At 42.4% G+C, this 14,076-nt stretch overlaps 1 protein-coding gene across 16 annotated transcripts in view; it reads right to left on the reverse strand.

The window, feature by feature from the left end:
* TRPM3 (transient receptor potential cation channel subfamily M member 3) overlaps positions 1-14,076 on the reverse strand; it is a 774,831-nt gene that overhangs the window by 44,602 nt on the left and 716,153 nt on the right. For 9 of the 16 annotated variants that reach the window (XM_034646703.1, XM_034646699.1, XM_034646706.1 and 6 more), the window contains 2 exons: positions 11,752-12,003; positions 6,258-6,432 (listed from right to left, as the gene is read on the reverse strand). In XM_034646703.1, coding sequence (XP_034502594.1) covers positions 6,258-6,432; positions 11,752-12,003 — 427 coding nt within the window. Of the gene's footprint in view, positions 1-6,221; positions 6,433-11,751; positions 12,004-14,076 lie in introns of all 16 variants that reach the window. The other 7 variants (XM_034646697.1, XM_034646707.1, XM_034646709.1 and 4 more) reach the window with 1 other exon arrangement.

Below are 14,076 nucleotides of genomic sequence, written 5' to 3' on the forward strand. Positions count from 1 at the left end.
TTCTTCTCCGTCTTAGACCTCATAGTGCACAACTTTAAACCCTTGTAAGTATCTTCAAAAAACCTAGTCTCCTTTCTTTCTGCCATATTGGCACAGCAACAATTCAATCTTGGATTAATCCAGCTATTTGTTTTTCCTGATCTGGGCTGCTGAGTCTTGACTGAGAAAACAGAAAACCTAACTATGCAAATAGGTAGCCCTAAGCAATCCTTTGAAGTGTACTTAGTGACTTTCCTGAGTGGTGATTACAAAACATTACTCTGTCTCAAAGCCCCACTCATTGATCTTCCTCCTCCCCTTGCCACCTTCACCCAGACAGACACAACACTTCTCTCTCTCTTTCCTAGTAGATGCTTTGCCTTGCTGCTCATTTACTCTTAAATCACTGTAGCTTGTTTTTGCATTCACTCCTGAAATGAAAATTCTCTGGCCAAAATTACCAGTGACTTCCTAAAGGTCTAGCTGAATGAACTTTTTCGAAATATTCAGCTAATTGTTGTCCTCTTTTGCTTTTGATACTGTTGACTCCTCCATTCTACTGTTCTGCTCTGGCCTTCGTTCTCTACTTGTGCTACCTGGCAAGCTTACCCACTTGCATGGCTTTTACTAGAATTATATTCTTGATCCCCAGATCTGTATCTCTGGTCCAGCTCTTTCTACTTAGCTCCAGAGATCCATGTACAAAATAGCCTTCTTCATGGTTTTCCTGGAATTCCCATGGGAACCTCAAACTCAATCCCACCCCAACTGAACAAATCCCCTCTCCCCATAGTTCTTCCTCCTAGGTTCTCTATCTCCCTAAATGACATCATTCTTTCAACTGAGCCCGAAACCTTAGAGTGACCTTCAACTCCTCCATCTTAAATCCTCATCCACTTCCCCATTACCACCCTGTGCACCATCTGACTTCTGCCCAGGTTCTTCTGATTTGACCTTCTTAAAGTCTCAGGCTGCCTATCCTCGCCATCCCAACTGCTACTGCATTAGCTAGTGTGTCTCACCTCCCATCTTCATATTTTTGCTTGAGAGCGCTCACTAAAACATGTCAGATCATGGTACTACCCTGAACATGGAGTATAAGTCTTCCAAGATCTATACTCCTGTCTCTCTCTTCAGACCCATCTGTCCTGCTTTCTGCCTCCCGCCTTTCACCCTACAGTCAGCCATATTAAACTGCCTGCTGTGCCTGGAACTGTCCATGCTGAGTCTCAGTTTGGAATGCCATTCTTCTCCTTCACACCCCCCTGCTCCCATCTGCCCCGCAAATATCTGCTCATATTTCAGGTCTCAGCTCAAACTTTCCATTCTTTGCAAGGCTTCATCTGTTGTGCCCCCATCTCTCACCCTAGGAAGAACCGACTACTTTTCTTTGGGGGCTCTGTCTCCACATATATATTGTCAATGTCAGTTTGCCTCTCTTGGACTGTAAACTTCCTTAAAGACAATATACTCTGTCATGTGCATCTCTTTACCTCAGTGCCCGGCTCATAGTAGGATCAGAATAAATAACCACTGAATGAAGAATGAATGGATTAAAAATGGAGCCCAACCTGTGAGGAAAGGCTAAATGAACACTGTGATAGTGGAACAAACGTTGATCACTATAGCATACCGATCATCCCAAAGGCTTGCCTGCAGATAGCTCTGCTGTTTGTAAACTCACTAAGTCTCAGTCCGCATTAGCAAACAAGTGGGGTGCGTATTCTCTAGAATGTAAACTGACTTCCAGGGACAGAAAAAGGGGGGTGGTGCCTTCTGCTGGCTTGCTTCCTTAGCAATCTGCGAAAACAAAACCCAGCAAAACAATTCCCCCTTTCCCAAAAGTTGGCACTGGCTCAGGTTTTTCTTTTCCAAAATACTTTCTTTGGTCAGGCAACACTCCCCACGCTATAGCCATTAGGCATTAGTGTGCTCTGAATCCATGAGAGAAGGTCAGTCCTGAATACTGAACAGCTGTAGAGGCCTGAATTTCCAGAAGTGGAATCTAAGGATCCAGATGCCTGACAATAGCCATCTTCTCTGTTCATGCTGTTCTAAGCGTTGCCATAAGCAGGCATATTTTAGAGACCGGCCTTGAGCTATCCTAACTTCCACATGTGAAGTGAGGAACAAATAATTTGAGACAGAAAAGTAAACAAGGGAATGTTTTAGCTTTACATATATATACAGGCTCCTTGTTTCCTGACAACAACAACGCTTCAAATCCAGTCAACATCACAGAGACACCAAGGGTACAAAAGACCGAGGTTTTTGTTTGTTTGTTTTTTAAATAGCAAAAACTTTTGTAATAAGTAAATAAATAAAATAGAGCAACACCAAACCAAACCACAACAAAAATAAGCCCTCTTACTCCAGATTACCTATTAATTTCAGATGGAAAGCCCTAGGCAGTAAGAGAAAAAAAACAAAACAAACTGACGCATGCATTAAGTAGACTGGATAGTTAATTTGGGCCAAGGAGAACAGTCAAATAATATTAAGTGGTTATGGTAGAAAGTAAGTTTTGGATAGTCTGCTTTCACATTAGTGCCCAAACTTGTAAAAATACTCAGAGCAGCAGAAAGAAGGACTAAATTTAGACTCTGATTTAATGCATTCAAGAGCGTGATTCATTTTCCCCTTGCCCCGGTACAGCCTGGGTAATCTGCGTGTATGGCAGGCAACACAAGGGTGCCCTGTGAATAAAGGGAAGTCTTGTTCATTCAGAGGCTCAAGGAAGTTAGAGACACCTCATCTTCTTGGCCAACAAAGGTGTATTTCTAGGTACCTCAGACACCATGGAACCAGATTTCTCAACTGGCGAGAGTCCCTCTAATTTTAGCTTTGCCCTGGCCTTGGCATGAGTGTGCCGGAAATTTATTCTGTTGCTCCTTTTCTCTAAGTGGCTTTTCCCCCCTCAGGCTCCAGTGGGATCCTGACCAGCTCTCAGATGCCATGCAACACGGGTCACCTTAATGAGACACTTAAAAGGATGTCATCATTTGGTAGCAATGCGTTTAGCAAGCTGGGGCCCGAGTCACTGAACAGTAGCCCATAGATCGGGTCTTAGAGAGCTGCTGTTATATATATAACTTAAACATCAACCCAATGACAACGGCAAGGTCATTTCTCATTAGTTCATCAGGGCGCTAGGCAAAACACCCTGGCAGAGCGGACCATGACTGTGCCTTCCCAGTTTCATCATCTGCTGCTGCAAATCACGATCTTGCACGCACATCTGCTCCTGACACAAAGCAAATATTTTAGCTTCACAGATAATTGAGATTCACGCCGGACTACCGTTTGTGTTGATCTAACCTAGTTTAGAGGTGGAAACCCCCTACATTATTTTGTGATTTTACAGTGACTCCATTCTTTCTTATTTCTTTTGCTTTCAGTCTTTAAGCGCATTTGGAAAGTGACCTCAGAAGTCTCATTCCAGCTCTTTAGGCCTTACTGAAAAAGTCTCTGGGTTTAGGACAAACTACAAGGAAAGAGAAGGGAATGTATATAAAAAAATCTGTATTTCAGTAACACTGCCTCCTGGAAATGAGGGCATTAAGGCTGTACTCCCTGCTGAGGTAGAACACAGATGTCAATAAGCAACCCCGTGGGCCCCATTATACATCCATGTACGCTCGTCCCAAGAAAGATTACTTCCCCAAACATGACATGGGTTCAGCAATCTTGCAGTCCAAAACAGAAGGGTTAGATATGGAGCACGTGCAGCACATTAGAGATAAGTCGCTCTGAGAAGGTGTCTGTGAACGAGCAGCACCGGAGAGGCCCCCACAGGGGCACTTCCACAGGATGGGACTGGCAGACCCCAGGCAGGGTCGTGGGTCCAGGTGCATATGAGATCCCATCAGCCTGAACACATGCTTCACAGACCAGCCTGGACACGGCACAGAAAAGAGGCAAGACACCGTAGGGCAGCGTAAATGATTTGTACCTTTCTCAAACAGCTTGGTTCTTGGGTCTCCCAGGCAATTCTGAGTGGCTAGGTGGGGCAGTCACCCAATGCCCCTTGGGCTTGTCCAGTGCCATAACATGAAAATCGAATTCTTTTAAAGATAGGGATGGATGTTCAATGACCTTGGCCAAATGTAATGACAGATTTGGGGGCAGCCTCCTATGTCCATTTGAGAAAGGACAAATACTCTTTAGCACTCTAAACAGCAAACTGGCTGATTTAGCTTAGAACAGTGGCTACCATCGCAGCCAATTTCGGAATGTCAAGAAGGGAGGTAAGTTGGGGAAAGGTATCATGAAGGTTGCACCCATCCAAGGCTAGGTCAGGTCTATATTGAGATTTGGGGTAGAAATTTATTCTCACACACGTAGAGCACCACAGATCTAATGAACAATAAGGGATAGCTATTTTCATACTTCACTCACACAAAACACCTCTCTTCCATCTCTGGGGGTGGGGGTGGGGGTGGGGTTCCAGTTCTAAACTACAATCAGCCCTTCTTTTAAAATAACAATAATAAATTCTCTTATTCAGCCAGATGGTGGTGTCTGTTGCACTAGGTTGGGCTCATAGTACAACATCAATAAATGGCCACTTGTAGAGGGACAGACAGAATCCCATTTATAAAACACACCTACCCTTCCTACCTTCTCCCCTCCCAAAATGTTGCACTGTCAAAACACCCATGGGGTTTTAATCTCATTTTGGGGAAGAAAGGAAAACTAAAAAAGACAAAGCGATGTAAGTGGAAAGCAATTTCTTGAGGGAAAACAATACATTTAATCTCCAAGGAGCATGATCATAGATGGGCTTTTACGTTGTTTTGCCTTTAGGGACCGTTTGAAAGGAGGGTCCCCAAAGGGTTTTCCCCAGGCCCCAGAAAGCTGTCTCAGTGAAGGCTGCACATTGCCAACCGAAGATATTACAACCAGGAGATGGAGTTAAAATTCTTCCTCAGTGAGATCGGCCAAGTCTCCTGAAATGAATATTTGGTCCAATTAGGTGTTCCAAAAAGCCTTCTTGGCTCAGATGACTCATTTTAAGAAAGGTATTTGTTCAAAATCCATCACAGGAGGGAAAATGACATATTCATGTGTCCTGCTGCCAGCGCACACATGCCCCTCACAGGCCCAGAGGACTCATGCTCTCTGGTGCTTGCGCCTTATTTACTTGGTGTCAGTCCTACCTGGGATAGGCCGGGGGGAGGAGCGAGGGGAAGGGGGTGCCGACTGCTCTCTGCTCCTGCTCTTCCCAAACTACAGCACCTGGTTATGTAACCCCGATCCGGGTCCACAGTCCAGGGCTCAGATGGCTGGCTTGTCAGCAAAAAACGTTTCAAAAATGTTAGTTCGACAATGTTGGAGGGATGTTATTTCTAGAGCTAAACTCCTCAGGGAAAATGAGAAATAATAGTTGCTTCAGGGATTCAGCTCTTCCATACTGGAAGGTACTTCTTTCCAGATGCTTTCTTCCCAAATAATTTCCCAGTGCCTGGTGTGCCCTGACATTTGGTCCAAATAAAAGGCTGGAACAGACTCTAGGATACAACTACCTCCAAACTCTGTATAAGAGAGTATTTCTTATAGAGAATCGGCATCTATTAGGGCATGAAACATGGGGGCCTGCTGGCACTCGCTCCTCACACTGAATCATTTCATGATATAGATACTGTTTTGTTTTGTTTTTTTCCCTGGCATTTACAGCAAGCAACTCATTTTATAACCTAAGGCATTTTCCATACTTCCAGGCAATGAATACTAGCTTCTTTTGAGTCTCAATAGCACATAATTTAAGACAGTGGGGAAAGGAGCTGAAGAATATTTTCCATTGCAAGGAAAACACCATGCAGATGTTTGCCCTCCTGAATTCTGATAGCAAAATGGAGAATTATTTATTTGTTCTGAAGTCAAACCCAAGGAATTTAGTTTTTACAGGCTGGAGCTGGGGTAGGGGTGGGGAGTAATGATATATTAATAATATTGAAATATTCAACACATGGCCCTAGGATTTTGAATCCCCAAATAACTGAGATCTTTTGATACTGTTCTTGATCAAATTTGGGATGTCAGATATTGATCTGTGTCATAGAAAAGACATACCTGCAGAAACACCCGAGGACTACTTTGTGAAAATTGTATGTATATTCGACTTCTGTAATTGTTTTTTTCCTCCAAGATAGCAAGCTAGGAATCGGTCCTCTATCTTGAGCCATTTATTGAGAACAAACAAATGAACTAAGAAAAGACATGACCCAATTGAAGTTCAATACCTGACTTTGGTGTATGAGAATCATAAACTTGCTTACGGTCTATCTGGTCCGCAAACACTTCCCCATAAATCATCCAGTAGGGCATGTAGAAGATGTTCTTGGCCAATTTCCATGATGGCTCTTCATTGGGAAAGAGAATGGCTTGCCTGGCGACCCCAAAGCTCATCAGTACCACCAGCATAATGATGACAAAGTACATCATGTCTATCATCTGGAAGGGTGGGGAAACAGAGGGAGAAACAAAAGAAAATCCGTATGACTGAATGTTCCTATGACACCAACACTGATGGAAACCTTTGAAGGAGGTTCACTTTTAACACTATTGCTAAGGGATATAGAGATAACTGTGTCCAAGCAAGAAAGAGAACACTTGGTCTATTGAAGCAATGTCCACGGAACTTTACCAGTAACTCAAAAATCATTTTTAAAAAAGCACACACAGTATGGAACTCCCTCATTTTTCATTGTTGTCTGTGCCATCTAGTCAAGACTAGGCATGGGAGTCACATGAAGCTCAGGTCTCTCCATGAATCTAGTACTAATTTTGTCTCTGTTCCTGGGAAGGGCAAATGTCCTCCTTGGGTCTCTTTCTTCTTAGCAAAATTGAAATTGGGATAATTGCACTATTTCAAGAACTACTGCAGTGCTGTAAATTCCCTAAGTTTGAAAGGCTAATGAAGAGTTGGAACGCTCAAGAAAAGAAACATTTAATAACAAAGCTAGGACAACCCAAATATCCATCATTTATCTTCCTATTCTTGTGGCCCCCACCTCATCGTCCGGTATTCTACCACAAACCAGTCCCTCAGAGAACCATTCTTTCTGTACTTAATTCTCTTGCAGCATATCCTATCAGTTATGGAAGGTGTTTTTGTAGGCAATAGAATCAGGTTGCCTCATGGCCCATTTCTGTGTCTGCTGTTGAAATGTTGGATTTTCATCTTGACATGTTTATAAAATTCTCTTGACTGCATTTGAGCACAATGTTATCCCTTGTTCCTCTTGATTCCTTTCTTTTTTGCTTGTTTTCATGATACATATTATCTGGGATCTGTTTCTCATATGCCAAATTACTTTCCTTTGATCACCAAAAATAGATGGGGATGTAATAACTATTATTTTGCCTGGCCAGAACCCATTGCCTCCTTCTTTTAGAAGCAGTTCCCACCCATTTTGGCCACAAAGAGAGGCATCTTTTCCAGGCTAGGTTAATCCCAGTACCTCACCCTCTGGCAACAGTGATAGGAGGGAGGCATGTGACATAAGATGGGCCAACCAGAATCCTTCCTTCGGATTTTTTTCAACTGAAGCTGGGAGAGAGAAGCTCCCTTTCTTTCTCTGTAATGATATGAATTCAGAGTGTCTAAGGCTGAGGCTCCCACTAGCGAAACTGATCAGGAGTGAATGAAGCCGATATTCCAGACAGAGAGAGGGTATGTCCTGACAGTGGTTGAGGGCCTGTTTCATTGTGCCCTGCTACCAGTCAATATAACCCTGCTGGGCTTAAGCTAGCTGGAGATTGGCTTCTATCCCTCACATCAAACCATCTAATATAACAGACAACCTTCTCTTGGATATCAAACTTCCTGAAAGGATACCCATCCACAAAGAGACACTAATGATAATTTTATCAATGATAATAAAGGCTTTAAATTTGCTTTAAAATTTTATTTTAAAAGAATATATTCCATGGTGCCTATTATTAGAAGTAAAACACTAGAGCCTTCCTCTTTGCCTGAGGACACTGGGGGCTCAATATATTTTAGGTCAATTAATCAACTGTCAAGGCAACTTTCAAACCCTGCTCTCAAGTGTCGTCTGACTTTGAGACTAAATAAGAATCTCTCAAAACTTGACATTCATTCACATTTGTTCACTGTTTCTAAAAATATATGCTACTTAGTTGGTTATTCCTTTCATAGTGTAGTGGCCTCAGAACTCTCTTAAAAGTGAACAAGCCAGCCGTGCTGAAACAGTTTTATAGGAAATATAGGCCTGTTCATCCCCTATTTTGTAAAATTCTTTCATCCTTTATTCACAACAAGTTCTATCAATGAAAAAAAACCACCAATTGGTCCTTCATGTTGTGTATCTGGCTTGATTAAAAGGTGGGTGGGAAGAGGAAGGTATGTACTCATGAAATTTAGGAGCCAGTCTGATCCAAGAAAACTCAGCCAGTACACACAGCAACTGTTCTAATTTAATTTCTCAGGACTGTTTTCATTCAGATCGAGTCTGCTATCTACCCAAAGGGCCAAAATAACCAAAGACAAGAAACATTCTTCCCACTCAACGTCATAGATTTTAAAAACCAATACCACACAAATACTGAAATCTGGTAGAGTGCAGAAAGAGAACATTATTCGTAAAAACTAGGGCTGGGAACCTCTGTTTTTTAGCTATATTGTCTAGGTGGTTCAATAAGAAGAGAGCTGATTCTGTCTCACTCTTGTAAATATCCATTGGTTGCATCCTGTACAGGTGTTAGACCACCTGAGTTTCCATCTTGACTCTGATAGTAAAATAGCTTAGGTGGTCACGTGCAAGTTACTTAATCTTGCCTTTTTTGTCTTCATTTTCAAAATGGGGATAATAAAGACTAACAATGCATATTAATTTTGTAAGGATTAAATGCGGTAACACGTGAAGCAATGTGGGTAAATCTCTGTAAATGTTAATGTACTGTTGTTATTATTAGCATTGGATGGTCAGGCTGTGAAGTCAGACCCATATGAGCTGGAATCCTGCCTTTGTTCTTTGCCCAGTTTCAGTTTATTCAATTGCCAAACAAAGATACTAAAAGCCATTTCATAGGGTTGTAGTGATGATACGTCTGACATGGTGTTTGGCACAGAGTAAAGGATAGCTATTATTATTGTTGTTTTTACTCTGCATTACATAAGTGAGCTTAGTCCTAGGCTTAGAGAATTGCATTGAGAAGTGGAATATGAAGGAAAGGGGTCAGGATTCTAGAAAGCGATCCTGAATTTAAAGATCAGTTGGAATCCTATTTGATCAGTATTGTGTCCAGGTATCTTAGTGGCTGTCTGTCTGTCCCTTACCACAGGGCACAGTGAGTTACTTGGCTATTTAGTACCGAATAGGGACTCTCTAATGTTGAGGGGCTTTCAGAATAATCACATCTGGGCACATTTTGTTAAGCTTCCCACCGGCAGTCCATCTGGCTCAGTGATAAATTCTATAGGCATATTCTACCCACCTTCTGGATCAGTGACTCAATTATTGAACTAAGTATCTTAAAAGCTCCACGAAAGAGAACAAAGCCACCAAATATACTCATTTTTCTACTTATTCTTGACTGATAAGTGAAATCATTCATAAGTTGGAAGATAGAGAAAATGCGGTACATCTCTCTTGCTCACTCCATAGTAAGGTTTCATTGAAGTCAAAACTGGGGATAATTATGCCACTATTAAAATGATAGACGGGGATTTTACAATAAGCTTGCTGTTTTAGTGTGACTTTAGATATTTCAAGTCTTTCAACGCCACCCAACCTTTTTAAAGTAATTTATTTGGCTGGCTTCAGACTTCGGATCTTATTTACTGAAACAAAACAAGGCAACCGATCAATTAGAAAAAACAAGCCATCAGATTATGTAATTGTCTAGTGTGGTGGTTCTCAACAGAGAGCACTTGTGTCCCCAGGGGACATATGGCAATGTCTGGAGATGTTCTGTTGTTGTAAGAGTGTGTGTGCGCGTGTGTGCACCTACCCTACTGGCATTAGTGGGTAGAAGCCAGTGAGGCTGTTAAACATCCTATGATGGACAGGACGGCCCCCACAACAAAGAATTATTTAATCTGAAATATCAATAGGGTCCAGGTTGAGAAAACTTGGCCTAATTTTGTAGCTGTTATAATTCTTCACTTTCATTGGGTCCATTTGAAAATACATTTGAGAATCTCATGGAAGCTTATCCTCTCTGTTCAGGAAATTCATACGCCCACGTATTTTTTTATATATAAATCGGGTGGAGGGTCCACCAATCCCTTCTCCTAAATCTCTCCCAAAGACTCTAAGTTGAGAGTCTCTGCTTTTAGACATCCGAATCTTTACCACAATCTCAAATTCATTACTAAAACACAGAGAAGATTATATAACAGGCTGTGCAACAGAGTAAGATACACATTTTTTATCTAGTCAAAAATCCCAATTAACTGGGATTCGGTTTTGAGTAAATAATTCAGGCTTGTTCAATTCAAATTTTCCTCTCTAGAATGGGCTTGGTGATATTTCCCCTAAGCAATACTGGTGTGATAAATCTCAAGCTTTTGTAGAAAAGGGTTAAGAGTAGAGCAGACTAACCATGTTCACCAATTCTCCCCTCCCCCTTTTTTATTATACTTCAACAAACATAAAACGAACTTAAACACACAGACGCAATTTTATCAACTACCTTCTATGAACCAGACACTAGAAGCTGTTTAGCTTGTTATTTCTGATCATCACAACAACCTTGCAAGATATACCCTTGCATTCATTAGAATTACTTTAAATGAGTAAACAAAGTCTTAAAGAGGTTAAATAAATTGCCCAAGGTCTCACAATCCCTTCCTTTTGGATTCGAATTCTCCTCTTTGCATGTGTTTGTCAGTGCTGTTGTAGGAAGAGTCTTGATTATTTAAGATTCATTTCAGTAGAGTTACAGATGCACATGCACACTAATAATAATAATAGCAAATATTGATTTGCTGACCTAAAGGTCAGCAGCGATGATATATATAGTAAAACTTGACTGAGAATGACAGAGGACATCTATTGACTAATGGTTGGTTTTCAGCAGCTCACAAGTAGAAGTGGAGTGGAGGTTACTAGGTTTTTCAGTAAGACGTGTTTACCATGGCAGGAGGGAGATATTTGGCTTTTTTCCATGTATGCCTTGTAAAGGTGAAGTAAGGGACACTTACTCAAATTCAACCTAACTCAACTCAGCTAAAATCGATTATATCTTCTTCCCTTTGTGTAGGGAAAGGCATTTTTCAAGCACTTTATAAAAAAGAAAAAGAAAAAGAAAAAACGTTACAAATCGAAAACCCTGTGAAAAAATTGGAGTGGACTCCTCCTGCAAGATCCAGCTAAAATGTAACCTCCATGGGAAGCCTTCCCTGCCCTACATTGTCTTCTCCATGCTCCTTAATACTTATATGCATCTCTATCACAGCATTCTCACACCGTACGGTAATTACTTCTCTTTCTCTCATCTTTGATCTCATGGAATGAGCTCCTTTATATACCCAACTCCTACTCTAGTGCTTAGCACAAAATAGATCATCTGTGTATGTTTTTCATTAAGTAAATGGGTGAGTGACGGTTAATTTTCCAGTGATGTATACAGACGGAGTCAAACTCCCAAACACTCAAAAGGAATGAAAAAAAAAAATAAATAAAACACCCCCAAGACCATCTCAGGCCGTCACAGCAGGGCCAAATGAATTATTTTCCTCTTCCTGTTATTGCCACTCCTCCTCTGCAAATTTATAACATGGAATCAGAGGATCCTGCTTACCATTTTTCCAATCATCATTACATATGGGCCCAAATACTTGTTCACGCCGAAGATGTCTAGTAGACGGATGTACCAATAAATGATGTTCACACAATAGATGACCCTCCCATCACTCCTGAAGGGCTGGTCTTGGAGACGAAGGATCATTCCGACAGAGAACAAAAGGATGGCTATTAGGTCGGTGACATTCCAGTACTCCTGCAGCCACACCTTCACTTTCTGGAGCAACTTCCCTGGTTCTGACATCAAAATCTAAAAGGCAGGAAAGAGAGTGGGCTTAGGTCTGATTTCAGTCTATGTTTTCAGTCCAGTTGGAAAGTGCCTGGTGTGTTACTGGACATCAGTAGCTTGTTTTGTTTACCTGCGTCTAGTTGAATACATGCATGCCATGAATATACAACTGAGCTAAACCGAGGCCATGCAGATACAAACATTCCAGAGGCAAATATAAGCAAGAAATTTGCTCCTTTGGGTTCCCTCACAATTCTAAGACATGCATTAGGGTTTTGCTATAAAATTTACTGATTCCTAATACACTGTAAATCTCTGAAATTCTGCTCCATCTCAGTGCCACCATATTGAGCTACTCAGATCCCCAGGGAGGACTCCTTCGGTCTTCTCTTCACATCCAGAGAATTGCATCAATATCACCTCTATTTCTAAATACAATCTGATCCAACCACTTCTCACCACTACCCACTGCTGCCACTCTATTCTAAGTCCTAACGCATCAACCAGATGATTGCAACAGCCTTCTAACTGGTATCGCTGCCACCACTGTTGCCCACCCTTCCTCACTCCATTCTCTGAGGAGCGCACAGAATGATCTTTAAAAACCGAAGCCATGATCTGGGTGGCAATTATACAGTTGTATGTGTAGACAGAAACTCATCAAGCTGGACCCTTATGAGCTGTTCACTTTCTTACAGGTAAATTATACCACAATCTAAAAAAGAGAGAGACTTGAGAGATGCATGAGGAAAAATAACAACAACAAAAACTAAAGCAAATTGTGATAAGTGAATATTTAAATCGCCTGATGGCTTCCAATACAAATAGAGAAAGATCCAAACTCCTTCTGGTGGCCTCATTTCACATCCCACCTTATTCCTGCCATTCTACACCTGCAGACACAGTGGTGTGCTCTTCAGCAGAAGTCCGTTCTATGCTCAGGATATTTGCACGTGTTGGATCGTTGGGCATCTTCTTCTCCCAGATATTTACATGTTTGGCTCCTTCTCATCCTCCACGTCTCTGCTCTAATTTCACCTTCTTAGGAAGACCTTCTTTGACTACCCTACCTGCAGGGGCCTCTCCATCCCCAAGTCAGTCACTAATATATTATTACCCTATCTTAGGTTTTGAAGATTTTATCACTATATGGAATGAACTTCCGCATGCATGTAAATATGTTGTATGCGACTGTCTACCTAACCATCATCTCCACTAGACTGTAAACTCTGAGGGCAGACCTTTTGTTCCCCAGGGCCTGTTACATAATAGATTCTCAATAAATGTTGACTGACTGCTCCGTAGACACCTACCTCACAGCAGTTCTCCCCTCCCTCCTATATCATTACCTGCTCGGTGGGGCACTGCTGCCACATATAGGCTCCATGAAATGCACAGCTGGTTAGTGGGAGTTACCACCCATCCCACAGTACAGCTTGCCGGCGGATGTGAGGAGCCAGGGAGGCCGGCCTAGTGAGGCTTGTAGAGCTGGGCTACCTTCACGAATCCTGTGTTTACCCTGAGACTTCCGTCCCTTTGAGCTCACCATCCCCGCTTTCCTAAGGCAGGGCCCCCTCTCAAAGGAGAGGAAAGCAAAGACAGAGGGCAGGTCTAATCTGCAGCTATTTATTGGAATCCTCCTGTCCCCTCCAGTGGCTTACCTTGGCTTGAAATATTAAGGAAGGGGGGTCTTAGGATGAGGGGCTGGAGTGCTGCTCGGTACCGGAGCCAGCTGGTAGCCCCCTGCTTCCCCCTCTGCAGTGCTGCATTCCTAAAGCCCAGCCCAGGGTTTCTTAAACTTGAGTATGCAGGAGAATCACCTGGAGGGCTGGCGAAAGCGCAGATAGCTGCGCCCTACCCCCGGAGACTCTGCTTCGGTGTGCCTCCTGCGGGGCTCTTCTAACAAGTTCCCAGGTCAAGCTGGTGACGACAGGTTGAGGACACTGTCCTACCCATCAGGGATTCCCGCACCTGCTGTCGTCCTGGTGGCTTCTCACCGGGCTCCATCTTAACTAGGAAAAACTCCCTGCGCGTGGGCGGGCGGAGGGGGGTGTTGGGAAATGACTTGGGAGTTTTTCTAACCCTGGGTCCACA

This window comes from Ailuropoda melanoleuca, chromosome 17, assembly GCF_002007445.2.
Source record: "Ailuropoda melanoleuca isolate Jingjing chromosome 17, ASM200744v2, whole genome shotgun sequence".
NCBI classification, from domain to species: domain Eukaryota; kingdom Metazoa; phylum Chordata; class Mammalia; order Carnivora; family Ursidae; genus Ailuropoda; species Ailuropoda melanoleuca.